Source organism: Physella acuta, unplaced genomic scaffold, assembly GCF_028476545.2.
Source record: "Physella acuta isolate Inbredline_101_S28 unplaced genomic scaffold, ASM2847654v3 ptg001934l, whole genome shotgun sequence".
Classification (NCBI taxonomy): domain Eukaryota; kingdom Metazoa; phylum Mollusca; class Gastropoda; family Physidae; genus Physella; species Physella acuta.
The window spans coordinates 27,325-54,866 of NW_026733439.1; the positions used below are offsets into that span (position 1 = coordinate 27,325).

The following is a 27,542-nucleotide window of genomic DNA, read 5'->3' on the forward strand; positions in this document are numbered from 1 at the left end:
TGAAGAAAGTCTACCGCCCCCTCCCCCCGAACGAGATGTATTTTATATAATAAACATACACTTTTACTAAGGTCCGCCCCCCACCCCCGAAATATATTGACCACCAACCCCCCCCCCCCCCGGAAATTTAAAGTGCCCCCCCCCCCCGGAGTCTGGAAGAAACACTGGACTGACCTTTGGCAGACAACACAGTGTCATAATTGTTGTATCACCTATGTCATTATTTTTGTATCACCTATGTCATCATTGTTGTATCACCTATGTCAGTATTGTTGTATCACCTATGTCATTATTGTTGTATCACCCATGTCATTCTTGTTGTATCACCTATGTTAGTATTGTTGTATCAACTATGTTAGTATTGCTGTATCACCTATGTCAGTATTGATGTGTCTCTTTTAGGATCTGTATCATCATTTTATTTATTTTTCTGTGTCGTAAAGGTAGAAGAGTGGGACAAGATTTTTTTAATGTATAAAAATGTCAGATTGGCAACAACTGACAAATCTGACTAATGAATTGTGCAGGAATATTGTCAAACAACCACTGAGGTGAAATACAGCCCATCTGTTTCTTTTACCTAGCCTTATGGAAGTCTTTTTCGTTCAGCGTCATCAGAGGCGTAGAGATGGGGTGGCAGGGCGGGTAAATTGAACATTTGCTCCCGAGGGGGGCGCCAAATTGAAAGTTTGTACCCGGGCGCCGGGAAGTGTCGCTATGCCTATGAGCGTTATTCCCCAAATATCACATGCTTTTGTTTTAATATTTTATTTGATCAGCGGTATAATCAAGCACTCGACTACATTATCCCATCGTCACGTGATTTATTTCTAACCAATCGGGGTTGGATAAGTTTATTGTGGATTAGAAAAGATAGACAACCGAAAGCAGCTGGAAAATTTCTGGTTAACAATTTCTCTCTCTCTCTCTCTCTCTCTCTCTCTCTCTCTCTCTCTCTCTCTCTCTCTCTCTCTCTCTCTCTCTCTCTCTCTCTCATTCTCTCTCTCTCTCTCTCACTCTGTACAACTTGACCAATCATTCCCCCGCCAGATTTACCGGAAATAAAATTAATACTATTTTTAATTAGTATTAAAAATGTTTCTCTCCCAGGAAATCCGGCAACAATCACGATAAAGGTAAGCCTTGCATTTGATTCATTATAAATTTTAAATTATTAAAACGTATACTCTTTCTATTTTTTAAATCACTTAATTATCAAACGAACTCTTCTGTGATATGATTTTTGGAATATAGAGTTTATCTACTAAAACTATACAACTAAAACTTAGCCATGTGTGTGGGGGGTTTTGAAGTGCGTTCATATGTAAAAAAAATTTAAATTAGTAGATATAACCAAATCTAAAATTACACATCTAGTAATACAACACTAGTAGAAATACTTTGTTTTTCAAAAAATGGCGTTCATGGAGATCTTCAAAACTTTTTTTCGTTGGTTTTAATGATGTTTGTTTTTTATTTAATTTAAGCTCCAAACAATATTAACACGTTACGCTAAGATACCTTTGACCGAATTTCTAATTCGATAATATAATGAAATTAATTACCGAAAAAACTATAATCTAAAATTATGCTTCTTTTGGAAGGAGAAAACGTAAACCAAATCAACATTAATTAGTTTATAACAAAACCAAGTATGAAAACAACGAAGTTTTTTTTCACTAAACTATTTTAGGCGTTAAATCGTTCAAATACATCTTTGATTGTTAGCAATGAAGTATGTTAAATTGGAATATAATTTAATTAAAAATAATGTTTGTCTCTTTTTTATATGACGGATAAGCTTAGTGATATAAGTAGGTTATTTTCTCGTACTTGACAGTAGTTTTGTGTCCGAGACGAGTGCTTTTCAACATCATTAAGTCGCGAGTTCGGTACCCATGCAGTCATCGTGAATTTTTTTTTTATTTTTCCAGGTAGATGGTCCACAGTGGGAAACCGCAACCCACGTCAATGATTCTATTTCAATGTCTTTATTTCAATTGTTTTATTTGATATTCCAATGAGTTTCAAGCATAGGCATTTTTTTCAAGAACAAAATCGATGGTGTGGGTTCTTTTTAGGATTGTATTCTGGGCTTTTTCGCCACGATGTTTAAGGAGTGGGTTATGAGTAGAGGATGATAGAAAATATGGAAGAAGCGTGACATTGTTTCTAAAATGACCAGTTAAATCATAGTTATCCAAAGGATAACGTGAGGCTTAGTTTATTTAACAACAGCAGTTTAATGAAATATTATAACAGGTATTTAGTTTGTATTCGTTTATAAAACCTATTATCTTTACCCAGCTCCCCTCTGACCTGCCCGACAGCGGCTACACACTCAAAGTCGTTGGCAGCGGCGGTTTGGTGTTTGACAAGTCTGAGAGTCTCAGCTACAACAGCAAAGACGCTTCGTTGTTTATACAGCTGAATAAGGCCATCTTTAAGCCTAGTGATACAGGTAGGTAGACGTTTATATAAGGTCATCTTTAGTGATACAGGTAGGTAGACGTTTATATAAGACCATCTTTAAGCCTACCGATACAGGTAGGTAGACTTTTCTATAGGCTATGTTTAAGCCTAGTAATACAGGTAGTTAGACGTATAAATAATTCCATCTTTAAGCCCGGTTAGACGTTTATATTTTACCTGGGTGTCAATAGTATTTGTGTAAATACGATAGCGAACTGGGGTTTTTATACGCTTTTATTTAACTTGCTACATTTGTCTGTCTGTCGTCGTCATGGATCGAACCTGCCGAGCATAATTTCACTTCTAACAGACTGGGTCTTTTCATACTTAGCACACGGGTCAAAACCCGAAGATATTGCAATCTGACATCAAATTTGGCTTAATCGGATGCCTAATTAATTTTTTAATTAATTAAAATATCCTAGGTCGCTTCTTAAATGTTAATAAAGGTATTCAATAGATAATACAGTGACCCACGATTTTCTAGACATTTATTTAAATAGAATTGTATTATTATTTTTTAAGAAAACCATTTATTTTCTACTTTTAGTGTTTAATTTTTTAAAGACTTATAACTAAAACGTTTTTATCCATTAATTTGCATTGCTTCACATTATTTCTTGAACGCATCACCATACGATACTTATTTAAAGTAGCTCAAACTATTCTTTCAAGTGAAATTTAGAGTGTTTGGTGTGTACTCCGATTTACAGTCCTACAAAGGAACGATGGACATTTCTATCTATGTAAGTAATTTTTCTAGGGACAGCCGTACGAATCAATTCAAAGTAAAAGGAATCTTTTTAAAAATATTTCTGTCAAAGTGTAACTTCACTAATTTTCAATTTTTCTTGAGATAGGACGCGAATGAAAATAAGATCAAACAGTGGGCCAAGGTCAGTCCAGAGAAAGGGGTTATCGCCCAGGAACTGACCCTCTCATCCCAGCCAGCGCTTGGTGTCTGGAAAATCTCGGTGGAAGCTGGCGTAAGAAAATTTTAATTTTTTTTGTCTCATGCTACTTTTATATAAACACTCAAAGATTTTAGTTTGGTGACCATTACTTTTGCATTAAAACAACATTATATTATTGCTTTGACTTGTGCAAGATATCGTAACAATTCATTGAAAATTAAATTTGAGCTAAATTACTGTTGTTAAATTAAATATTTATGTATATATTACATCTTAATACAAACGGTTTTTAACTCTGTTTTTAGAAAATGATAGAAGAAAAAGGATTTACTGTAGCTGAGTATGGTAAATACTTTGTTATCGCATTGAACACTTGTTACTTTAGCTAAATCCCTTTTTATCATTTTGTTCTAAACTATTTCAGCTATTGTTCTGAATCACAATTTTGTTGTATGTTAGTTAGAAGGTCCAATATTTCCTGAACAAACTGTAGTTTAGACCATCATTTAGTCGAAAACCATGTTTGTTTTTTTAAGTCGTAAATAATAACAATTAAAATACAGATCACATAATTCTTCTCTGTCTTAGTATCTTATTTTATAACATGACATCTCGTCCCCACACCATACACATATCATTATATAAAGCAAAAAAGTCACATTTATATTATAAAATAATTTGCATAGCAGAACTAGAAGCTGTGATGAATACGATGGGCTTTTTAAAAAAATTATTATAAATTTCATCTGTATCAAATGTAAAGCTACAACTAAAATCAGCTGTTAAAAAGACTTATCATTGTATTTACGTTTCATAACTCATAAGAGAAAAAGAAAAAAATATTTCAGTTCTACCCAAGTTCAAGGTCGAGGTTATCATGCCACCTTACGTTTTGACCAGGGACTCCGACATCACGTTTACTGTTAAGGCAAAGTGAGTGAATTTGATTCAATCAAGGTCAGATCAACAATGTTATTTTCACTGTACTCACCCTCCCCCTTTTGGTATTATAAACTTTAAATAAGCAGACGAAAGTATCTGGAGTACTATTTACGTTTTTTAGAGGTAATTAGCGTTAACTGAGTTACCCTTAAAATGAAGTAACCATTTAAGAAAGTCGTCCTTAAAAAGTGATAGAATAATATAATATCTTACAACCTAAAGGTACGCCTATGGTAAACCGGTCAATGGAAGCGTGAACGTCCAGGTAAACCTACACTACTACTGGGGGACGAAGCCCGTGTACAAGGCAACTGTCCCCGTAAGTGACTCGTACATTCAGTTCATCAATAACAAGGGAGATTACCCAATTTTATATAAGTTATTGTACTTGAAATATCAGCTGTTGACAAAGGTTTAAAATCATTGAGTCAAGAGCAATTTAGTTTAAAAAATTCCTAAAAGTATTTGAAGTAACCGCAAACAATTTTATGTGTAAATACTTAAAACTATAATATTTCCAAGTTACCACTCAGCTGTGAAGAAAAAAACGATTGTCAAATATAGTCGCAAATAGTCAAATTTACAAGATGACTTTGGAGATTATTTGTAATTTAAGGATATTCATGTAGTCAACATACAAAATTCCAAAATCTCAATTCTCACTCCGCCTTGATGCGGAAAAACTTCGGTTTTCGCATTGTGTGTTTGTGTGTTAACGTACTAACGTTTTAATGTTTTAACGTTTTAACCGTTTCTGTTGGGTCGACACAATTTTATTTAAAGTACAAGATCGTTTACTTAGATTCCAATTAACTTTTAAGTTTTAAGCCTATAAGCATTTTATCTGTTTTTATATTCAAGACTTATGTGGATCGCATTGGCTATAATAGACTTAGAATTTAAAGAGTTTTATCCCAAAATTAATTGGTTTTATTACATTTTGATTATAAATTATGTTCAATTTTTAAGCAGTTTATACTGATTAACATTTTTATAAGATGAAGAAAAAAACTATGTCCCCTGTTTTGTAAATATTTGTCAAAAACACATAAAAATCATCAGCGTTGCTTCTGGTTGTTGCCAGAAAGCAAATTTTCCAGTCAAATTTGGGGTCGGCATGGTCGAGTTGGTAAAGCTCATGGTTTCTAAACCGAAAAGTCTAGAGTTCAAACCCTCGGGCAGATAAGGCTCGTTAGCTGGGGACAGCCACTCCTTCTAGGAGAGACAACTCCAAAAATCAAACAACTTCTGCCTTGTAGTTTGTTCTTGGTTGGACAAAGGCTATGGAAGCAAATCCAAAAAGAAAAGCAGGCTGAAATCGGAGTCAATGGCCTCAATGGCGCATAACCTGTTAACACGTATCCCTTAATTGTGATAGAGGCTTGGTCGAGTCGGCTAAAAGCTCATGGTTGATAAATTCGAAAAAAGTCTCGAGTTCAAACCCTCTGGCAGATAAGGCTCGATCCCTTCCAACACTGAAAATTAAGAACGAAGAAGAAGAAGAAGATCAGCGTTAGTTTATAAGGGGTTCAATTATCTGTTTGCTGCTTGCTGGGCAGGGGTCGGCAACCTGCGGCCCGCGAGCGCATGCGGCACTTTTGGTGTCCAATTGCGGCTCTTCAGCTCTATGCACAAACATTAATATTTTTTTTATTTTCAAAACTTATGAAAATATTAGTCTGCAACACAATAAACAATAAACATTCACTATTATATTAGAATATTTAGTTACTCCCTATCTCAATGTACTTCCTATTACATTGTCCATTCCAAATTGAAACATTCAACTTCATTGTGGATATCACAAAGAAACTAAACCAGCTAAGTGTAAAACTAAAAGGAAAACCCAGCCTATGTCTTGCTTGAAGAAGTGGTTTGTTTTAAAAATATAATATTTTTTGTTGAATACATGGTGAGAGGTAAATTACTTAATTACGAAAAATCTGAAAAAATATAGTTATAAAACCAATGCTTCTATTCAATCACTTCAGCATTAATATATACAAAATGAAGGGTGTTTTCACTGAGAGATTTGAGCTATTCAAAACAAATGCAAGTACTCTGACTTACATAGTACACAAATTCAAATGAGATTATTTCATATATTCAAAGCTATTTATTTAAAATTACATATATAATATATTTGTTTAGGATTTATATATATATATATATATATATATATATATATATATATATATATATATATATATATATATATATATATATATAATCCTAAATATATATACTATTGACATAAAAATGTAAGTGGCTCTTTAAAAACCGGGTAATGTTGTAAATTGTAACCTTTGGCTCTTTCGTCTCAAAAGCTTGCCGACCTCTGTTGCTGGGCTAAGGGTGGTGGTGGGGGTTGAGTCGTGATATAAAACTGAAAGCCACCTGACGACAAGGCTGATGTTCGCTGAATTTTTCCCAACAACAGCGTGTTTTTGTATCATACGAGAAAGATAACACGGCCTTCACCAAATGTTAAATTTTAAAACAAAATACGGTCGACAGCTGTTTTTGGGCCTTTTAAACGGTATTGCCTCATCCCCGTATTGCGGGGTCTGGCGGTGCAGTAGTTCCGCCCCTGGTTTATTTAAAAAAATTTAAAACTCTGCTAAAATGAAAAACAACTATTTTGTTGTTTTTTTTTTCAACTTTCTAAGATTGATGGAGAAACCAGGGTGGTGGTACCCGTGTCGAAGCTAGAGGGCATTCCAGACCTGCTGAATAAATTCCCCCTTACCGCCGTCGCAATCGTGACCGAGTCTTTGACAGGATTCAAGGTGTCCAGTAGTGGAACGGTCACCATTTACAAAGAAGGTTCTAAGTTACAGATCCTAGTGGACAACCCCAACTTTAAACCTGGTCTACTGTACCCCATCTATGTAAGTACTTTACAGTACCCCGCCTATATGAATGCAATTTAAACTGTGTCAATCAGCTGAAACCTACAGTCCCTAGCCGACAAAGTACTTAAAACTTACGGTGCATTGCCTGCCAAATCTGTCAAATGATGTGTATATTTCTTAAGACATATGTAATGTTATCGTTAAGGGCGTCTATTACAGCCTTTTTTTTTAGATCGGAACGTATGATTGTTTGTGTGTTTGTTGGTTTCCTTTGTTTGATTGCATGTTTTCTTGGTTTGTTTATTTGTTTGTTTGTTTGTTTGTTTGTTCATTCGTTCGTTCGTTCGTTCGTTCTTTCGTTCGTTTGTTCGTTCGTTCGTTTTTTCGTTCGTTCGTTCGTTAGTTCGTTGGTTCGTTCGGTTGTTCGTTCGTTTGTTCGTTCGTTCGTTCGTTCGTTCTTTCGTTCGTTTGTTTGTTGTTTGTTTGTTTGTTTGTTTGTTTGCTTGTTTGTTTCTTTGTTTCTTTGTTTCTTTGATTCTTTGTTTCTTTGTTTATTTGTTTATTTGTTTATTTGTTTATTTGTTTATTTGTTTCTTTGTTTATTTGTTTCTTTGTTTCTTTGTTTCTTTGTTTCTTTGTTTCTTTGTTTCTTTGTTTCTTTGTTTCTTTGTTTCTTTGTTTCTTTGTTTCTTTGTTTCTTTGTTTCTTTGTTTCTTTGTTTCTTTGTTTCTTTGTTTCTTTGTTTCTTTGTTTCTTTGTTTCTTTGTTTCTTTGTTTCTTTGTTTCTTTGTTTCTTTGTTTCTTTGTTTCTTTGTTTCTTTGTTTCTTTGTTTCTTTGTTTCTTTGTTTCTTTGTTTCTTTGTTTCTTTGTTTCTTTGTTTCTTTGTTTCTTTGTTTCTTTGTTTCTTTGTTTCTTTGTTTCTTTGTTTCTTTGTTTCTTTGTTTCTTTGTTTCTTTGTTTCTTTGTTTCTTTGTTTCTTTGTTTCTTTGTTTCTTTGTTTCTTTGTTTCTTTGTTTCTTTGTTTCTTTGTTTCTTTGTTTCTTTGTTTCTTTGTTTCTTTGTTTCTTTGTTTCTTTGTTTCTTTGTTTCTTTGTTTCTTTGTTTCTTTGTTTCTTTGTTTCTTTGTTTCTTTGTTTCTTTGTTTCTTTGTTTCTTTGTTTCTTTGTTTCTTTGTTTCTTTGTTTCTTTGTTTCTTTGTTTCTTTGTTTCTTTGTTTCTTTGTTTCTTTGTTTCTTTGTTTCTTTGTTTCTTTGTTTCTTTGTTTCTTTGTTTCTTTGTTTCTTTGTTTCTTTGTTTCTTTGTTTCTTTGTTTCTTTGTTTCTTTGTTTCTTTGTTTCTTTGTTTCTTTGTTTCTTTGTTTCTTTGTTTCTTTGTTTCTTTGTTTCTTTGTTTCTTTGTTTCTTTGTTTCTTTGTTTCTTTGTTTCTTTGTTTCTTTGTTTCTTTGTTTCTTTGTTTCTTTGTTTCTTTGTTTCTTTGTTTCTTTGTTTCTTTGTTTCTTTGTTTCTTTGTTTCTTTGTTTCTTTGTTTCTTTGTTTCTTTGTTTCTTTGTTTCTTTGTTTCTTTGTTTCTTTGTTTCTTTGTTTCTTTGTTTCTTTGTTTCTTTGTTTCTTTGTTTCTTTGTTTCTTTGTTTCTTTGTTTCTTTGTTTCTTTGTTTCTTTGTTTCTTTGTTTCTTTGTTTCTTTGTTTCTTTGTTTCTTTGTTTCTTTGTTTCTTTGTTTCTTTGTTTCTTTGTTTCTTTGTTTCTTTGTTTCTTTGTTTCTTTGTTTCTTTGTTTCTTTGTTTCTTTGTTTCTTTGTTTCTTTGTTTCTTTGTTTCTTTGTTTCTTTGTTTCTTTGTTTCTTTGTTTCTTTGTTTCTTTGTTTCTTTGTTTCTTTGTTTCTTTGTTTCTTTGTTTCTTTGTTTCTTTGTTTCTTTGTTTCTTTGTTTCTTTGTTTCTTTGTTTCTTTGTTTCTTTGTTTCTTTGTTTCTTTGTTTCTTTGTTTCTTTGTTTCTTTGTTTCTTTGTTTCTTTGTTTCTTTGTTTCTTTGTTTCTTTGTTTCTTTGTTTCTTTGTTTCTTTGTTTCTTTGTTTCTTTGTTTCTTTGTTTCTTTGTTTCTTTGTTTCTTTGTTTCTTTGTTTCTTTGTTTCTTTGTTTCTTTGTTTCTTTGTTTCTTTGTTTCTTTGTTTCTTTGTTTCTTTGTTTCTTTGTTTCTTTGTTTCTTTGTTTCTTTGTTTCTTTGTTTCTTTGTTTCTTTGTTTCTTTGTTTCTTTGTTTCTTTGTTTCTTTGTTTCTTTGTTTCTTTGTTTCTTTGTTTCTTTGTTTCTTTGTTTCTTTGTTTCTTTGTTTCTTTGTTTCTTTGTTTCTTTGTTTCTTTGTTTCTTTGTTTCTTTGTTTCTTTGTTTCTTTGTTTCTTTGTTTCTTTGTTTCTTTGTTTCTTTGTTTCTTTGTTTCTTTGTTTCTTTGTTTCTTTGTTTCTTTGTTTCTTTGTTTCTTTGTTTCTTTGTTTCTTTGTTTCTTTGTTTCTTTGTTTCTTTGTTTCTTTGTTTCTTTGTTTCTTTGTTTCTTTGTTTCTTTGTTTCTTTGTTTCTTTGTTTCTTTGTTTCTTTGTTTCTTTGTTTCTTTGTTTCTTTGTTTCTTTGTTTCTTTGTTTCTTTGTTTCTTTGTTTCTTTGTTTCTTTGTTTCTTTGTTTCTTTGTTTCTTTGTTTCTTTGTTTCTTTGTTTCTTTGTTTCTTTGTTTCTTTGTTTCTTTGTTTCTTTGTTTCTTTGTTTCTTTGTTTCTTTGTTTCTTTGTTTCTTTGTTTCTTTGTTTCTTTGTTTCTTTGTTTCTTTGTTTCTTTGTTTCTTTGTTTCTTTGTTTCTTTGTTTCTTTGTTTCTTTGTTTCTTTGTTTCTTTGTTTCTTTGTTTCTTTGTTTCTTTGTTTCTTTGTTTCTTTGTTTCTTTGTTTCTTTGTTTCTTTGTTTCTTTGTTTCTTTGTTTCTTTGTTTCTTTGTTTCTTTGTTTCTTTGTTTCTTTGTTTCTTTGTTTCTTTGTTTCTTTGTTTCTTTGTTTCTTTGTTTCTTTGTTTCTTTGTTTCTTTGTTTCTTTGTTTCTTTGTTTCTTTGTTTCTTTGTTTCTTTGTTTCTTTGTTTCTTTGTTTCTTTGTTTCTTTGTTTCTTTGTTTCTTTGTTTCTTTGTTTCTTTGTTTCTTTGTTTCTTTGTTTCTTTGTTTCTTTGTTTCTTTGTTTCTTTGTTTCTTTGTTTCTTTGTTTCTTTGTTTCTTTGTTTCTTTGTTTCTTTGTTTCTTTGTTTCTTTGTTTCTTTGTTTCTTTGTTTCTTTGTTTCTTTGTTTCTTTGTTTCTTTGTTTCTTTGTTTCTTTGTTTCTTTGTTTCTTTGTTTCTTTGTTTCTTTGTTTCTTTGTTTCTTTGTTTCTTTGTTTCTTTGTTTCTTTGTTTCTTTGTTTCTTTGTTTCTTTGTTTCTTTGTTTCTTTGTTTCTTTGTTTCTTTGTTTCTTTGTTTCTTTGTTTCTTTGTTTCTTTGTTTCTTTGTTTCTTTGTTTCTTTGTTTCTTTGTTTCTTTGTTTCTTTGTTTCTTTGTTTCTTTGTTTCTTTGTTTCTTTGTTTCTTTGTTTCTTTGTTTCTTTGTTTCTTTGTTTCTTTGTTTCTTTGTTTCTTTGTTTCTTTGTTTCTTTGTTTCTTTGTTTCTTTGTTTCTTTGTTTCTTTGTTTCTTTGTTTCTTTGTTTCTTTGTTTCTTTGTTTCTTTGTTTCTTTGTTTCTTTGTTTCTTTGTTTCTTTGTTTCTTTGTTTCTTTGTTTCTTTGTTTCTTTGTTTCTTTGTTTCTTTGTTTCTTTGTTTCTTTGTTTCTTTGTTTCTTTGTTTCTTTGTTTCTTTGTTTCTTTGTTTCTTTGTTTCTTTGTTTCTTTGTTTCTTTGTTTCTTTGTTTCTTTGTTTCTTTGTTTCTTTGTTTCTTTGTTTCTTTGTTTCTTTGTTTCTTTGTTTCTTTGTTTCTTTGTTTCTTTGTTTCTTTGTTTCTTTGTTTCTTTGTTTCTTTGTTTCTTTGTTTCTTTGTTTCTTTGTTTCTTTGTTTCTTTGTTTCTTTGTTTCTTTGTTTCTTTGTTTCTTTGTTTCTTTGTTTCTTTGTTTCTTTGTTTCTTTGTTTCTTTGTTTCTTTGTTTCTTTGTTTCTTTGTTTCTTTGTTTCTTTGTTTCTTTGTTTCTTTGTTTCTTTGTTTCTTTGTTTCTTTGTTTCTTTGTTTCTTTGTTTCTTTGTTTCTTTGTTTCTTTGTTTCTTTGTTTCTTTGTTTCTTTGTTTCTTTGTTTCTTTGTTTCTTTGTTTCTTTGTTTCTTTGTTTCTTTGTTTCTTTGTTTCTTTGTTTCTTTGTTTCTTTGTTTCTTTGTTTCTTTGTTTCTTTGTTTCTTTGTTTCTTTGTTTCTTTGTTTCTTTGTTTCTTTGTTTCTTTGTTTCTTTGTTTCTTTGTTTCTTTGTTTCTTTGTTTCTTTGTTTCTTTGTTTCTTGGGGTTTTTTTTGTTTCAAATCTTGTAATTTAATTTTGACCGTTTCTAATGCAGCGATTTTGTTTAATCTTTCCAAATGAGTTCCACTTTGATGACAATATATGACTGTCTATTATTTTCTTTTCTTAGAAGTTTAATAAGACATTAAAATTGAATTAAACGGGTACCAAACAAATGGGAGATATGTTTAGATTCGTAGAGCCGGTCGATCTAGTGATGGCTATTAGGGGAAGATAATAAAGTTTTTAAACTATTTGAATTTAAGGGGAAGTAGTAGGATTAAGAGGTATCCTTCGCTTTATCATTTCGTGTTGTCTGTAAAATGTGATAACGGCGGATGCTTTCACGGGGCAGATAATCATCTTTCAGATATCACGACCTACTGGTAGTGTTTTAAAGCAAATATTTTTGTCATGTCGACTTCTTAAAATAGGAATCACTAAAAAGTAGAAAATAAAACAAATGTAAAAAAAGCCTTTACAGCAACAAGCTTTACATGCACTGGAAATTCGAAAACAAAACTAATTTATTGTCTTCAATAAACACTTTGGTCGCTCGTAAGATAATTTACACATTTTAGCAAACAAAAGCAACAAAATAGATTATAAAGTAAAAACAAATAAAACAAACATTAAAAACCTTTTTAGCAATAAACTTTTAAACTCACTGAAAATAAGAAAATAAAACTAATCTATTGAAGCAAATCGTGTAACTCAGTATTGCACCACATCTAATGTCGTGATTTCCAGACATATTCGTCCCTGAAAACAACTCAAGAATATAAAATGTGCATACTAGTGCGGAATCTTATTCGTAATTTATAAATTTACATTCAATTTTTTGAGAAATCAGAAATAGCGTAAATTACTACTTCCAGTCAACGGAAATTACTCAAAATTTGAAAGAAGGTAGAAATTTAGATCTTTTACTTAAATGTGAAATTTCATTTATCTCTCTGAAATAGTACTCAAGTTATAGGCTTTTGAAAAATTCAAAGTAAAAAAATAACACTTCCGGTTATTGGAAATCGCTCAAAAGTTGATACAGATCTACAATTTTGATAAAATACGTATATATGAAATTTCATCAACCTAGCTGTAACGGCACTCAAAGCTATCGTGTTTACACACACACACACACAGACAGACACACAGACATACGGACAGAATTGCAAAGTCCAATTTTTCCGACTCGATAACGCACAAAACGCCAAAATGTTTATTTATTTGTATTTATAATTTTTGCCTGATTAAAAAAAAGTCCTCTATACTCCGGATTTGATGAAGTACTGAGGTGTGAAACGGTGAAAACTGTCAAAATTTCATGTTATTTTTGTGCACGATTACAAGACTTTCTCTATACTTCGTATACACAATTTTACGTCATTTGCTGTATAATAGTTACTTTCATGTGCAAAACATGGTAAAGATATTCAAAAGGTTTTAGATCTTAAATTGTAAAATTTAGAAAAAAAAACGACCATATCCCCTTAACTTAGGTTGTCGCTTGACCTACTTTTTTTACCGTCGTCATGGTAACGATAGCTACCAAAATCAACAACGTGATTCCGTTTTTTAACAACGTGTCATGGTCATTTACTTAAATATATACATAAAATCGTTATTTTTGCGTATTATTCAACGATAGATGTCTAGTTTTAACAATGGACGATTAGTGTTTGATGCTAACTTGCCATTGATACATTTTTGTCTAATCGCTGGAATTATCGAGCAGAACATAATAAAAGTAAGAACAACGTGAATTGTTTTATTTAATATTATTCTAAATATACTGAAAATATATTCTAAACTATAGAAAAATTATAACTTGCTTTCTATTAAACTAATGTCATTTATGTTTTAAAAATCATGCAGGATAAAACAAAACCTTTCAAAAATAACTTGATCGAGACAACAGCTAACTAAGCCCGCCCATTATGCCCTCCATGGTTTTTGAATGGGGAGAAAAAAAAACAGAAGACATATTTCTGCTGAACAGCAGCGAACGATCAAATGCGTCACAAAAACACTCCTTAAAAAACTATACCCACTGTATCAATGAAAATCAGTCTTGTCATCGTAGCCATTTAAAAACAAACTCGTTTTTTCACAAATCATTTTTATGGCTACCGATTGGTATCGAATTAAATGTAAATAAATGTAGTTTTTAATTTTTAAAGTCAGCATAAGCAATAATGAAGTTTAAAATACCTGAGGCGACACCCTACCTTAACTGTTGTTCACGGATCGTTGGTTTAACGCATGGGAGCAGACCATGGACATTTAGAATGAGAAGATAACTGTCTTTTAAAGATCGCAAGCTACATCTGGTTTAAGCACATAGTTTCAGTCGTATGTTGTGCCAACTTTATAATAAAACAATTATCAGAAAGTAGATACTAAAAATATATAAATGAGTTGTTGTTTTTTTTTAAGTGTAAAATAATATTTAAACCCACTGAAGATTTAAAAAAAAAGACAAATTAACATATTTGCTATCATTATTAAAAGCATTGATTGTTCATGAAATATTTTACACATTTTAATTGCTTATGTTTTCTTAAAGAAATATATAAGAAAATCTATTTTAATGCATTCAAAAGCGTATGCTAAATGTTCATATAGTTGTTATATTTTATTTTACAGATAAAAATCTCACAGCCGGACGGGCGTCCGATCGGCCCCACCAATGAAAACGTGATGGTTCTAATCAGTGGCCTTTCTTCAAACATACTTGAACAGACCCTGAGAGTCCCTAGCAACGGTCTGGTCACTTTACGCCCACAGATACCATCAAACGCCCAGTTCATCCATATAACAGTGAGTGAAGTGTTATAGGCTCTATTGTGTTATACAGGTCATTTAGCCATTGCTTCTGTCTGTATCTTTTCAATGTTTGGTTTTTGTACCAAACGATGGGGGAAAAATAAAATACATCCCTGTGTTAAGGGGTCGGCGTGGTAGTGTCGGTAAAGCTCATGGTTGCTAAACGAAAAGCCTTGAGTTCAAACTTTCGGGCAGAAAAGACTCGTTAGCTGGGGACAACCACTCTTTTAGGAGAGACAACTCCAAAATCAAACAACTGCTGCCTTGTAGTTTGTCCTTGGTTGGACAGAAGCTATGGAAGCAAATCCAAAAAGAAAAGCAAGAAGAAATCAGAGCCAATGGCCTCACTAGCAATTGACCAGTTGACAAGTATACTTGTTTTTGAGCTTAGCCGTTTCAATAGTAAAATTAAGAAAGCAGAAGAAGAAAATAAGAAATTCTTCTGTTGTCATTTCACTATTTAAACGAGGAACGGTGAGGATTATTTTTAGGTATCTGACAATAATGGATTATGTCTGTCGATTCCAATTTCAGGCGTATTTCCGGGGAGCTTTCAAAAGAGAGTGTGTACCAATGAGTCATTCTCCTAGTAGCTCATACCTCAAAATCTATCAGCATTCTACCTCTATAAAGGTGAGAAACAAAACTTTATGTATTGCCACATGAAATATATCTTTTTGTAGATTGAAACAGATTGAAAATAACGAGCACATTAAATTTGTATTATGTTAATACACACTAAAAGCCAAACCTGACATCGATAGTGATTTAACCAAATGCAGACTGCTCGCATTGTTTAAGATAAAATAAAATTACTTTAAAATACTTGCAAATAAGGATGCGTTAAACCATTATTTTGTTAACGATTTTGGTATTTTTCAAACAAAAATTAATATTAAAGATACACCCCCCCCCCCTGAAAAAACCAACATATTCATCTGATCTGATAATGTACACTAATTTTGTGCAATGCTAACCTTTTTTTAAACACTATTTTAGGCAGGGGACACGGTATTATTTTCAGCCGAAGGTACTGAAGAATTGCCTACCCTTACGTACCAGGTAAAGACACATAATAGTGTTTAAAAAAATAGTGTTTTACATAATACACTAATAGTACACTAATCCATCAAACAGTACTAGAGTGAAAAAGATACAAAATTTCTGTGATTTTTTTAAACCACAGATTCTCTCTCGGGGAAATATAGTAAAATCTGGCACAATCAAAGGCAACAACCAGAAGAGCATCTCTTTCTCCATCGTCTCTGAGCCCAGCATGGCGCCCTCTGCCAGAATCGTCGTCTACTACGTCAGACCAGACGGTGAAGTTGTCCCAGACAGTATCAGCTTCGACATCAGCGGTGCTTTCAATAACAAGGTACACACGTACTCTCTATAACATTCCTCTAGCGCGATCAACTGAGCAACTAAGTAGAATATACTAGACTACCCGTTATCTAGTTAGATAACTGTGTTTCGGGGGGTCATCCATAAATGACATCACGTCTGTCACTGATCATCACAAAAAAAACAGAGATCACATTCAAAAAGACGTTTTTAGCGAAAAATGTCCATACTGGAATTGCGATTATTAACTCGTCATTTCTGGGAATGGATGGATGGATGGATGGATGGATGGATGGATGGATGGATGGATGGATGGATGGATGGATGGATGGATGGATGGATGGATGGATGGATGGATGGATGGAAGGATGGATGGATGGATGGATGGATGAATGGGTGGGTGGGTGGATGGATGGATGGATGGATGGATGGATGGATGGATGGATGGATGGATGGATGGATGGATGGATGGATGTATGGATGGATGGATGGATGGATGGATGGATGGATGGATGGATGGATGGATGGATGGATGGATGGATGGATGGATGGATGGATGGATGGATGGATGGATGGATGGATGGGTGGGTGGGTGGGTGGGTGGGTGGGTGGGTGGGTGGATGGATGGATGGATGGATGGATGGATGGATGGATGGATGGATGGATGGATGGATGGATGGATGGATGGATGGATGGATGGATGGATGGATGGATGGATGGATGGATGGATGGATGGATGGATGGATGGATGGATGGATGGATGGATGGATGGATGGATGGATGGATGGATGGATGGATGGATGGATGGATGGATGGATGGATGGATGGATGGATGGATGGATGGATGGATGGATGGATGGATGGATGGATGGATGGATGGATGGATGGATGGATGGATGGATGGATGGATGGATGGATGGATGGATGGATGGATGGATGGATGGATGGATGGATGGATGGATGGATGGATGGATGGATGGATGGATGTCCGCAGCTTTAAGTCGTATCTCCTCCTCAACGAAGCACTATATAGCAATATAGAGAGCGCGACAACTAAATACCCCCTACACGTCCGCAATTGTTTTTAAATCTCGTTAATAAATATTTTTTCTAATTTGTTTTGAATTATTAAAACTACTTGTGTTGCATTATTTATTTGATGAATATATGATTTATCTCGATTTAAAATTGTTATGGATAACATAAGGAAATTGCGCTTAAATTGTCACTAGACTTTTTATTAACTTGTTTATCTTTTAAAAACACCGATTTCGACTGAGCATGAGTCTAACCACACTATCCTTTCATATACTGATGTAACAGGTGATCTATTCAACTCTACTTCACCTGCCCAGTGTCCCGCCAAGTCTCAGACAACATATTTTTATTGTTTAAAAAACGATTCCGGCCGAGCATGTATCCGACCACATTATCCCATCATATGCTAAGGACAAAGGTGAACTCTACTTCACCTGCCCTGTGTCCCGCGAGGTCCCGATAGGCAACTTCATTATTCACGTTTTTTTTTAAATAGAAAAAAACAAACGTTGTCGTGATGTTTCTCGAACCCGTACCACACGCATGGTAGCCATTACACTACCATCTTAGCTATATGGGCACTGCCAAACCAATGTAGAATTAGTCCTATAATGTACTGCAAAATAAGAAAACAGTTACGCGAATGGGTCCTATTATTTTTAATTTAATTAGGGGCCTATATCCAAAATTAGCCAATTCCATAGCTAAACAAAGATTTATATAAAATAATTAAGGCCTAAAATAGATTATTATATTCTCGTTCTAGATTCTATATGTCGAATTTACGTTAGGTCTAGATCTAGATCTAGATGTAGAATTTATGTTGAGTCTAGATTCTAGTTTTTGCCATAACTCTAGATCTAGATCTAGAATCTAGAACCTAGATTATAAGATATATAAATCCCACGAATTAGATTATCACTGAAGCTAAACAAAGAATTATAGAAAATAATTAAGACCTAGAATTTACGATAAATCAATTCCATAGCTAAACAAACAAAGATTAATATAAAAAAATAAACGTCTGAAATAGTTTAGTATAGAAACTCTTTTTTATCTAGATTCTACGACAGAAAATTAGCTTCGATGTGACGGCCATTGTTGTTTTAAAAAGTAAATAAATCACGTGACGTCAAAATTCACTCTAAGTAAAATCAATGTTCTGGACTTTTTATATTAATGTGATTAATCCACCAATGAATAAATCAATACAATTATTTACGTCTTTAAATTAATTTGTGATTAACAGCCTGTCTGAAAAAGAAAATTGCTCTCTGCCTGCATACTATTTTACAGCTCTACACAGTGCAGATTCTCTCCTGTAGCCAAACTGACAAACAAACAAGCAAACAAACAAAAATATTCGAACATGTAAACAAACTTGAGCTTTAGTAGTATACTAGATTGCCCGTTATCTAGTTAGATAACTGTGGGTTTTGAGGGTCATCCATAAATGAAATCACGTCTGTCACTTATCATTACAAAATAACCAGACTCCACATTCAAAAAGACGTCACACCTCAGACGTTTTTGTCTTTTAAAACACTGATTTCGGCTGAGCATGGGTCTGACAACACAATCTCTTTATATGCTGAGGTCACAAAAACAGGACAACTCTACTTCACCTGCCCAGTGTCCTTCCAACTCAGACATGTTTTGGTCTTTGAAAACACAGATTTCGGCTGAGCATGGGTTTAACCACACTTCATATGCTGACGTCGCATGTGAACTTTACGCTTACCCAACACTACTTCACCTGCCCAGTGTTCTGCCAAGTCTCAGATAACATGTTTTATCGTTTAAAAGCATGGCTTTAACCACACTATCCACGTTATATACTGAGGACAAAGAAACAGGTGAACTCTTCTTCACCTGCCCTGTATCCCGTTAATTTCCGATAAGAAACTTTATCATTCAAATCTCAAACAAAATGAAAAAAAATTGAATTTTTTTTTAATATTATCATGTCTCGAAACCGTGCCACTCGCATGGTAATCCTAATACGCCAACCTTGTACTCTCAAGTAGATAATAACTTATATATATATATATATTAATTTTAGTCTGCGTAAGAAACTACGCGAATCGGCCTTAGATATAGATCTAGCATTATTTCAAATTAAAATATTTCTTAAATTTAACCAATTCCATAGCTAAACAAAAAAAAATAATAAAGCTCTGAAATAGTTTAGTAAAACTCATTATTATCTAGATCTAAATAGAGTTATCTAGATTCTACAACTGGTTTGGTTAGGTCGAGATTTTGCCGTAACTGTAGAATCTATGGAAGCCGCCATTGTTGTTTTAAAAAGAAAATAAATAATGTGACGTCACTGTTCACTCTAAATTAAGTCATTCTATTTTACAACTCTACACATAGTGCAGTTTCTCTCCTGTAACCAAACGGACAAACAAACAAACAAACAAAAATTCAAACATGTAAATAAACTTGAGTTTTAGTAGTATATAGATAGATAAACAAGTTACTAGTACTTTCCTTACCTTCTATTAAGTTAAAATAGTGAGTAAGTAGCTAGAAGATAAAACCTCAAGTCTTTGCTCATCAGTACACAACAACGTTACTTAATATTTAACAGGTGGCCGTTACTGTGGACAAGACAAATGTTGAACCAGGAGATGAAGTGACTATTGTCACCACTGCTGACCCAGACTCCAATGTCTTCTTACTGGCCAGTGACCAAAATGATGTGCTAGTAAAAAATGGAAATGACGTTACCTTTGCTAATGTAATTATATATATATATATATATATATATATATATATATATATATATATATATATATATATATAATTTCTTCTTAAGACTAAGCGGCTTAGCCGTGGTAGTTTGACGTTGGGTTTTTGCTGTTTCTATGTTTTGACTTGTGTTTCCTCGTTCTGTATTCAGGAACAGGAAATTACGAATTAATAGCCGATTAGGAGGTCGGCATGGTCGTGTTGGTTTAGCTCATCGTTGCTGAACCGAAGAGTCCCGAGTTCCAACCCCCGAGCAGATGAGGCTCGATAGCTGGGGACAGATACTTATCTAAAATCAATCAACTGACACCTTGTAGTTTGCTCTTGGTTGGACAAAGGCTGTGAAATAAAAACGAAGAAAAACAAGAATAGCCAATTAGTGCTGAAGCAGGGGTCGGCGTGGTCGAGTCGGTAAAGCTCAAGACTACTAAACCAGATAAATCTTGAGTTCGAACCCTCGGGCAGATGAGGTTCGTAAACTGGGGACAGTCACTCTTCAAGGAGAGACAACTCCAAAATCAAACAACTGCTGCCTTGTAGTTTGTTCTTGGTTGGATAAAGGCTATGGAATCAAATCCAAAAAGAAAAGCAGGCTGAAATTGGAGTCAATGGCCTCAATGGCGCATAACCAGTTGACACGTATCCATAATTGTGTTATAGGGGGATCCCTTCCAACAATAAAATTAAGAACGAAGAAGAAGAAGTGCTAAAGCTAAATTTCAGGGTTGTTAAAATTCAGGTTCACACAGAGATCATGAGCTACAATACGGACGTCACATTGAGATTTTGTAGAACCAGCTCAGGAGGGGAACTACTAAAGGTGAGTCCTTGTTAGACTTTATTGAAAAGCTCAAATACAATGTCAAAACAATCTAAATTTCAAGTTGAATTATCGCGATAGTTATATAGATTACGTGATCTTAAAACCGTATCAAATGTTTAGTTATACAACTTTTTTTTTTAAATTGGACCATAACAAATATAGACATATTCAGCGCCAATACAATTGTTTGTTTGAAATGTCACACAGGATGAAGGAGTTACCGTCCTCACTGATGCCAACGTGTACCAAGATAGATCCAAATATGACATTGGGGAGGATTCTCTTGGTAGGTTTTAATCGAATGTGTAAAATGGAGGGGTTTACTCGAGTGTGTACCCGAACGTGTGCTCGAATGTTCACACTAGCATTTAACTTATCCTGCTGACAGAAAGGGGTTATTTTTATGAAAAAAATACATATTTTTGTACACAAACGTGCATCTACCAAAACAGTAACATACAGGTACGCATATATATATATATATATATATATATATATATATATATATATATATATATATATATATATATAGTCGAGTTCGTCTTCTCTTTCCGATTTCCATTCTTATTCATAATTAAAATTACACTTAAAATCACAATTACACCTACACTCACATTTACATTGACATTCACCATTCACATTTATCATTACATATCCTTGTTAAAGCATATTTCTTTTAAAGAGAATGTAGCGTCCTATCGCGTACCCCGAGCTCAATGGTACGCTGCGCGGAACGCAGATCCACTATCTCCAAAACCTGCGCGAGTTAGTGAGATCTCTCGCGAGTCATGGCTATGGACTGATGCTTACGTCGGGTAAAGGAAATTCCCTCATAACAAATTTGTTTTTCGATTACTGATTGGGCTGTTTAAAGTTATTGAAAAAAATGTATTCTCCTAAATTACGAAATACATTTACCATGCTGCTCTAGTTTTTAATATGAGAGGTCAGTGTAAGTTAACACCAAGTATAATATAATGATATTTCAATTCCTATTGCTGGGTCGTTCAACTAGCGCTTTTCCATATTCGTATTTCGCCTAGCTGTAGTAGTAAAGTAAAGAATCCTCTTTAGACCTAGCGATCCATTGGGCAGATGAAATAGGGTTGTTAAGTTATTTGACCCCAGTATATGAAGGGAAGGTGCTGTTTGCACTTTGCCCAGCCGCCTTTACTTTTTTTCACTCTTATAGAACAGTTCAAATATTTTCTACAAACGTATTTTCTTATTAATTTAATAATTAGTCTGATGGACATTTTTATTGAACATCACTTATTTAATTATCTACAACGATAGAAAATAATATTTTAAATTTTTAAAAAGTATTTAATAAGTTTTCTTTCATGTCATTAACGTAGAGCGAACGGCTCAGCCTCTATCACTGCCACTGTACCAGACACCATTACGTCATGGGTGGTCAGCGCCTTCGCCATCAACTCAAACTCTGGTCTGGGCGTGGCCCCAACACAAGCTCACGTGAGTCTATAAATAAATTCAGTTAATCGAATTAGAGAATTTCTCCGATAAAACCAAGCGTAACAATTTAAATAGAAGAATTACCACAACATGCCAACTAACGTATCATGTTCACATCACACACTGAAAGGCCTGCCAATTCAACTCACACACTGAAGTAGCCTGCCAATTCACATCACACACTGAAGTAGCCTGCCAATTCACCTCACACACTGAAGTAGCCTCTCAATTCCCCTCACACACTGAAGTAGCCTGCCAATTCAACTCACACACTGAAGTAGCCTGCCAATTCAACTCACACACTGAAGTAGCCTGCCAATTCAACTCACACACTGAGGCAGCATGCCAATTTACCTCACACACTGAAGTAGCCTGCCAATTCAACTCACTCACTGAAGTAACCTGCCAATTCACCTCAGACACTGAGATAGTCTGCAAAACACTAACACCACTGTGGTAACTAGCCTGTTTACCTCACACACTAAGTTAGCCTCTCAGCTACACCTATACACTGAGTTTGCCTCCCAGCTACACCTATACACTGAGTTAGCCTCCCAGATACACCTATACACTGAGTTAGCCTCCCAGCTACATCCACACACTGCCAACTGAAGAAGAAAGCAAGACTTACTTGAAAGACGGCTCAAGGAGAATGGGACACAACTCTTATCAAATAGAAAGATCAGCCTAACACTTCATGTTAATTGTCAATCTAGAATAATCGAATAAAAACTAAACGCTTAATAGAGCGAGCACTGACTACAAACGACTACATATTGTAAGAACGTTTTATTAGACTACACAATTTTTAATTAGCCCTCTGGTAAGTTTGATCTTAGATTTATCTTTTTTAAAAAAGAGGTTTTAACAACATTTTAAAATATTCTAAATAAATTTTACGTCATTATCTGCTTCAGCTGAAAGTCTTCCGACCGTTTTTTGTCAGCCTCAACCTCCCCTACTCTGTGACTCGTGGTGAGCAGCTGGCACTTCAAGCAAACGTCTTCAACTACCTGACAGGCGATATGCAGGTGGGAGGAGACGCTATGTACATCATTATATATATATATATATATATATATATATATATATATATATATATATATATATATATATATATATATATATAATGAGAGAATAATGTTTTAATATTAATTTTTAAAAATTTCTAATTCTAATGATGCAACAAGTCAAGTAAATGAAGCAGCTGTAAATTTACCAACATCCATGAACACCAACTTTTCACTTTCAGAAACTCCAGTAAAACAAAATAGATCGCGCTCTTTCAATCAAAGCTCGCCTTTCTTTCACACCTTACAACTACCACTGATTCTTTAAAAAAATTAAATAAAAACATAACATATCTTACCAAAAAAAATCTGTACAATGAAACATGTCCCGGAATATTGAAACAAAAACTTTAGCTACTAGAACCACAATATTGTCTTATTTAATTTAAAATTATATACAATTTTAGGTACGAGTGACGCTGGCCGCGTCTAAACGTTTCCACAACATTTTTATCGACGCCACAGGAAACCAGGAACTGAAACAGGTTGATGTTGTACAGGATATTATGGTGAGTTGGTTTTTATTTTTTTTTATTATTGTACTTTACAAAGTTAACAGTTTTCCAAGACTTTCGAAGGACGATGCTTGTCAATTATTAATTTTTATTAATTTATTTAGCTTAACGATACAATATACACATTTCAGAACAATTTTCTATTGCAAACAATCTGAAAATATTTACCTCAAAAGGTCAAGGCTGGTGAGGCCAAGTCTGTATATTTCCCCATCGTCCCTGCCGACCTTGGTAGAATTGACGTGGAGGTCAAGGCTCAGTCCACCAAGGCCGCCGACGCTGTGCGCAGACAACTCCTGGTTGAGGTAAGTTGGGAGTAACGTTCTTGATGCTAAGTTGTCTCTTAAACGGATATTAAACAACTCGAAATAATTATCATTAAAAAAGTTTTTAAAAAACCCACGTTTTCTGATTGAACTAAAAAGTAGAAAATAAATGCTATACATCACAATAATGCAAGCGATCACTCTACTATAAGCGATGAAAAACGTGGGTCATTGTTAATATAAGATGTAAAAGTTATATTACTATTGATTAGATAATACTATTGACTTTTACTAGGGAGCTTGTAGAGAGTCAACAGTATTAGAAACGTAAGAAAATCACGGCGCCCCACGTTTTTCATCGTTCAATCAGAAAACGTGGGTTTTTTTTTAATTTTTTTTAATGATAATTATTTTCTACTTTTTAGTCTTTGTCTGTTTGTTTGCATTAAAATCTTGCTATCGACTTTACCTTTTCGCATTCACTTTTTTTTTTGGAAAACGAAGACAACTCGTAAAAAACACGTTGTGTGAATACGTTACTGACTAGAACACATAGATTTGAACCCGTGTCGAGTGGGATAGCAATCGTGTGCCCAACCACTCGACCATATCGTCTCCCCCATACAGGCCACCAGTTGTTACGTTCCGGTTGTTTGTACACAAACACCGCGTGAACTCAACTCAGTAAGCCAAAAGAGGGAGAGTACTAAACCTTGTTTTCATCAAATTACAATTACTGGGTTGTGTCCCTTTTTCCCACGTTTTATGTACAAATAAATGATCAATAAAATGTTTCCATGGATCTATTTAGTAATAATAACAATTGAATATTCTATTGTCATTGGAAACAAAGCTTCCCTGAAAATTTCAGCGCGCTAGCTAACTGGGAAGTGCCCGAAATTTCGATCGCAAGATTTGATTGGAGAACCAAACAAACAAACAAACAAACAAACAAACAAACAAACAGACGCAAAAGCAAGTTAAAGAAAACGTGGGAAAATGACCCTAAATAGTGATAAATATAATAGTATGAACAATGGTCCCACTAAGAGATATATTAAAGTCAGGGTGAGGGTCGGAGTAGGTAGGTCTAGCAGGTAAGCACATGGATGTTAACCCGAAAGTCCCGAGTTCGAACCCTTGGGCAGATGAGGCTTGTCAGCTGGGGAACAGCAACCCATCTACGTTTGAAAACTCCTAAATCAAACAGGAGTGGAGGCCCTTTGTCTTACCAAGATTCCTATCGGCAGCTCCTGCGACACTGCTGATTCCAAGCCCTGTCGCTGGGGTCAATCAGCTGTGTGGAGAGGGGGGGGCATGATACATGGGCAACATCTGGCTCTTCTCAACTTAGGGCCCAGGCTTTGTGCTTGGATTTCCAATGCGCTATCATCCGATGGTCCACTAGACTAGGGTGCCAAATTACAATGGGGGTAATTTGAGGGAGATTTGACCCGGTATCCATCAAAAGGTATTTGACTTGAGGATAATTTCCTAGAGCCATAACCCAATGTGCTGATCTATCCGCAGGCTGAAGGTGTCCCCAAGCAATACAACATCCCTGTCCTCATCGACCTGAGAGACGGCAAAAAAACTTTCTCACAGACCGTTGACATCACGCTGCCTGACAACGTAGTGAAGGGATCGGAACTTGTTAGGATTTCGGCTGTCGGTAGGTATTGACTGTCAGAGTTGTCGCTATGTAGTGGAGAATGGTAAAATAAATCTTTATTGTCAGCAGATTGATTATGAAAGCTCAAAGAGTAGCTATAGTGGCGGAGGGTAGGGGATAAACAACAAAAAACCTAAGTAGTCAATATGTAGTGGTGCTCAGATGTGTAGCTGCTTGAAGGTTTGTAGTTATCTGTAAGTAATGGCAGACAAGCGTGGCCAAGTGGTATAGAGTGAGACTTCTAACCCGTAAGTCTCGAGTTTGAATCCGGGATCAAGTCAGTAGAACGTCCCTGAGTCAACCAAGCTGAGATGGGTATAAACTAACGTTATGGAAAATAAAAGCGGCTGGGTCTAGTGCTAAACTCACAATCCCTTCAAATGCCGAAGTCACTGAGACAGATAAATCTACTTCATCTGCCCACACGTGATAATGATGAATGACATTAAGAGAATGTATGGCTTTTGTTATAACAATCTCATATGTAGGTATGAAATAGTAGTCAGAGGCGTTATTTATAGGGGGGTCGTGATGCATGTTTTTCAGCATGCAGTGGCAGATAATCGAAACTAGGTGATGTGGGATTACTTCGCTGTGTAGTGGCATTCAGAGCTTAAATAAATTTTCTCATAAATTCTATAGTACCAAATCGTAATAAAGTGTGACTCCCCTCAGGTGACCTGATGGGTCCAACCATAGATGGATTGGCCTCCCTGCTCCAGTTACCAACCGGATGTGGGGAGCAGACCATGCTTGACCTGGCAGCGGATGTCTACGTCACAGATTACCTAGACTGTGTCAATCAACTGAATGGAGACGTCAAGACCAAAGCCATCAACTTCATGGAGAGTGGTGGGACCACACATAAGATATTTATTTTTCTATGAATAAATGACATATATATATATATATATATATATATATATATATATATATATATATATATATATATATATATATATATATATATATATATAATATATATATATATATATATATATATATATATATATATATATATATTCTGTTAAGTAATGCCAAGCTTTAGATAGGTATGTTACCATGAATAACATATTTTATATTGTTGACGTCATGCAGGTTACCAGGGTGTGCTGACCTACATACACAGTGACGGATCTTTCAGTGCTTTTGGTAACAGAGACAAGTCTGGCAGTATGTGGTAGGTTTAGAGGTTCATGTGAATGTTTCAAGTATGTGGTAGGTTTAGTTCAATGTATTTTTAAAGAATTAATGACACAGGCTAATAAAGAAAAGGATTTTAGTTATTACGTTCAAAAGCCATATATGTTTTTATTTCTAATGCTTGTAGAATTACTTACAATAAAATTGATTTGTACTTAGAACCCACCACTTCGTCATTAGGTCTTTTTAAAGAACTTTATTAAGTATGGAATAAATCGGGAGTAGTTTCAGCGAAACATTCCCGTATAGGTCAATCTCTAACAAGCATGGCCTTTTTCTTGCGCAGTCACTGACAAAAAATACACACACAGAACACACACAAGGGACTTTATATCTAAGAAGACATAACGTAGCATACAACTAACCGGAAATAATGTAACAGTATTTTACAATGATCATTACAAGCAATTTTTTGTTTTCTTTTTTGTTTAATGTTTTTTGTTTTTGTTTTTTTTTTCAATTAGTAAAGATTTTTCTGTATCTTGACAGGCTGACAGCTTTTGTAGCCCGCGTCTTCCACCAAGCCAAACGTCACATCTTTGTGGATGACAACATCATCAACGACGCCATCCTGTGGATGATACAGCAACAAAAAACGGACGGCAGCTTTCCAGAACCTGGCGTGGTACTTAGCGGTACCATGAAGGTCAGCTCAATAAAACCCTGGTTTTGGTTGTGTAATGCACAACTTAGTTTTAATAAAGAAATTTAATTTCGAAACTTACGATCCATAAAGCAAGTAAAGTAAAGCTTACATGTTTCTGTGACTACGGTATATATAAAGGACTAGTGTCCAGCCGCCTTTAGATTCCCTATCGTAAATCCGGTCATCATCAGAGCTGGGTGGACTCATTGACTTTATATGGAATTTAAGTCGGATTCCAACTGGAG

General features: G+C 34.2%; 1 protein-coding gene across 1 annotated transcript in view; it reads left to right on the plus strand.

The window, feature by feature from the left end:
• LOC131931273 (CD109 antigen) overlaps positions 1–27,542 on the plus strand; it is a 34,934-nt gene that overhangs the window by 1,406 nt on the left and 5,986 nt on the right. The window contains exons 3-26 of the mRNA XM_059288013.1: positions 1,111–1,136; positions 2,308–2,461; positions 3,148–3,218; positions 3,333–3,458; positions 3,692–3,731; positions 4,235–4,319; positions 4,551–4,647; positions 6,998–7,219; positions 14,305–14,478; positions 15,019–15,117; positions 15,484–15,546; positions 15,671–15,862; positions 19,466–19,615; positions 20,366–20,446; positions 20,657–20,735; positions 21,132–21,264; positions 21,808–21,925; positions 22,843–22,956; positions 23,403–23,504; positions 23,687–23,815; positions 25,307–25,448; positions 26,124–26,300; positions 26,547–26,628; positions 27,141–27,297. Of these exons, the coding sequence (XP_059143996.1) occupies positions 1,111–1,136; positions 2,308–2,461; positions 3,148–3,218; positions 3,333–3,458; positions 3,692–3,731; positions 4,235–4,319; positions 4,551–4,647; positions 6,998–7,219; positions 14,305–14,478; positions 15,019–15,117; positions 15,484–15,546; positions 15,671–15,862; positions 19,466–19,615; positions 20,366–20,446; positions 20,657–20,735; positions 21,132–21,264; positions 21,808–21,925; positions 22,843–22,956; positions 23,403–23,504; positions 23,687–23,815; positions 25,307–25,448; positions 26,124–26,300; positions 26,547–26,628; positions 27,141–27,297 (2,813 nt within the window). The remainder of the gene's footprint in view (positions 1–1,110; positions 1,137–2,307; positions 2,462–3,147; positions 3,219–3,332; positions 3,459–3,691; positions 3,732–4,234; positions 4,320–4,550; positions 4,648–6,997; positions 7,220–14,304; positions 14,479–15,018; positions 15,118–15,483; positions 15,547–15,670; positions 15,863–19,465; positions 19,616–20,365; positions 20,447–20,656; positions 20,736–21,131; positions 21,265–21,807; positions 21,926–22,842; positions 22,957–23,402; positions 23,505–23,686; positions 23,816–25,306; positions 25,449–26,123; positions 26,301–26,546; positions 26,629–27,140; positions 27,298–27,542) is intronic.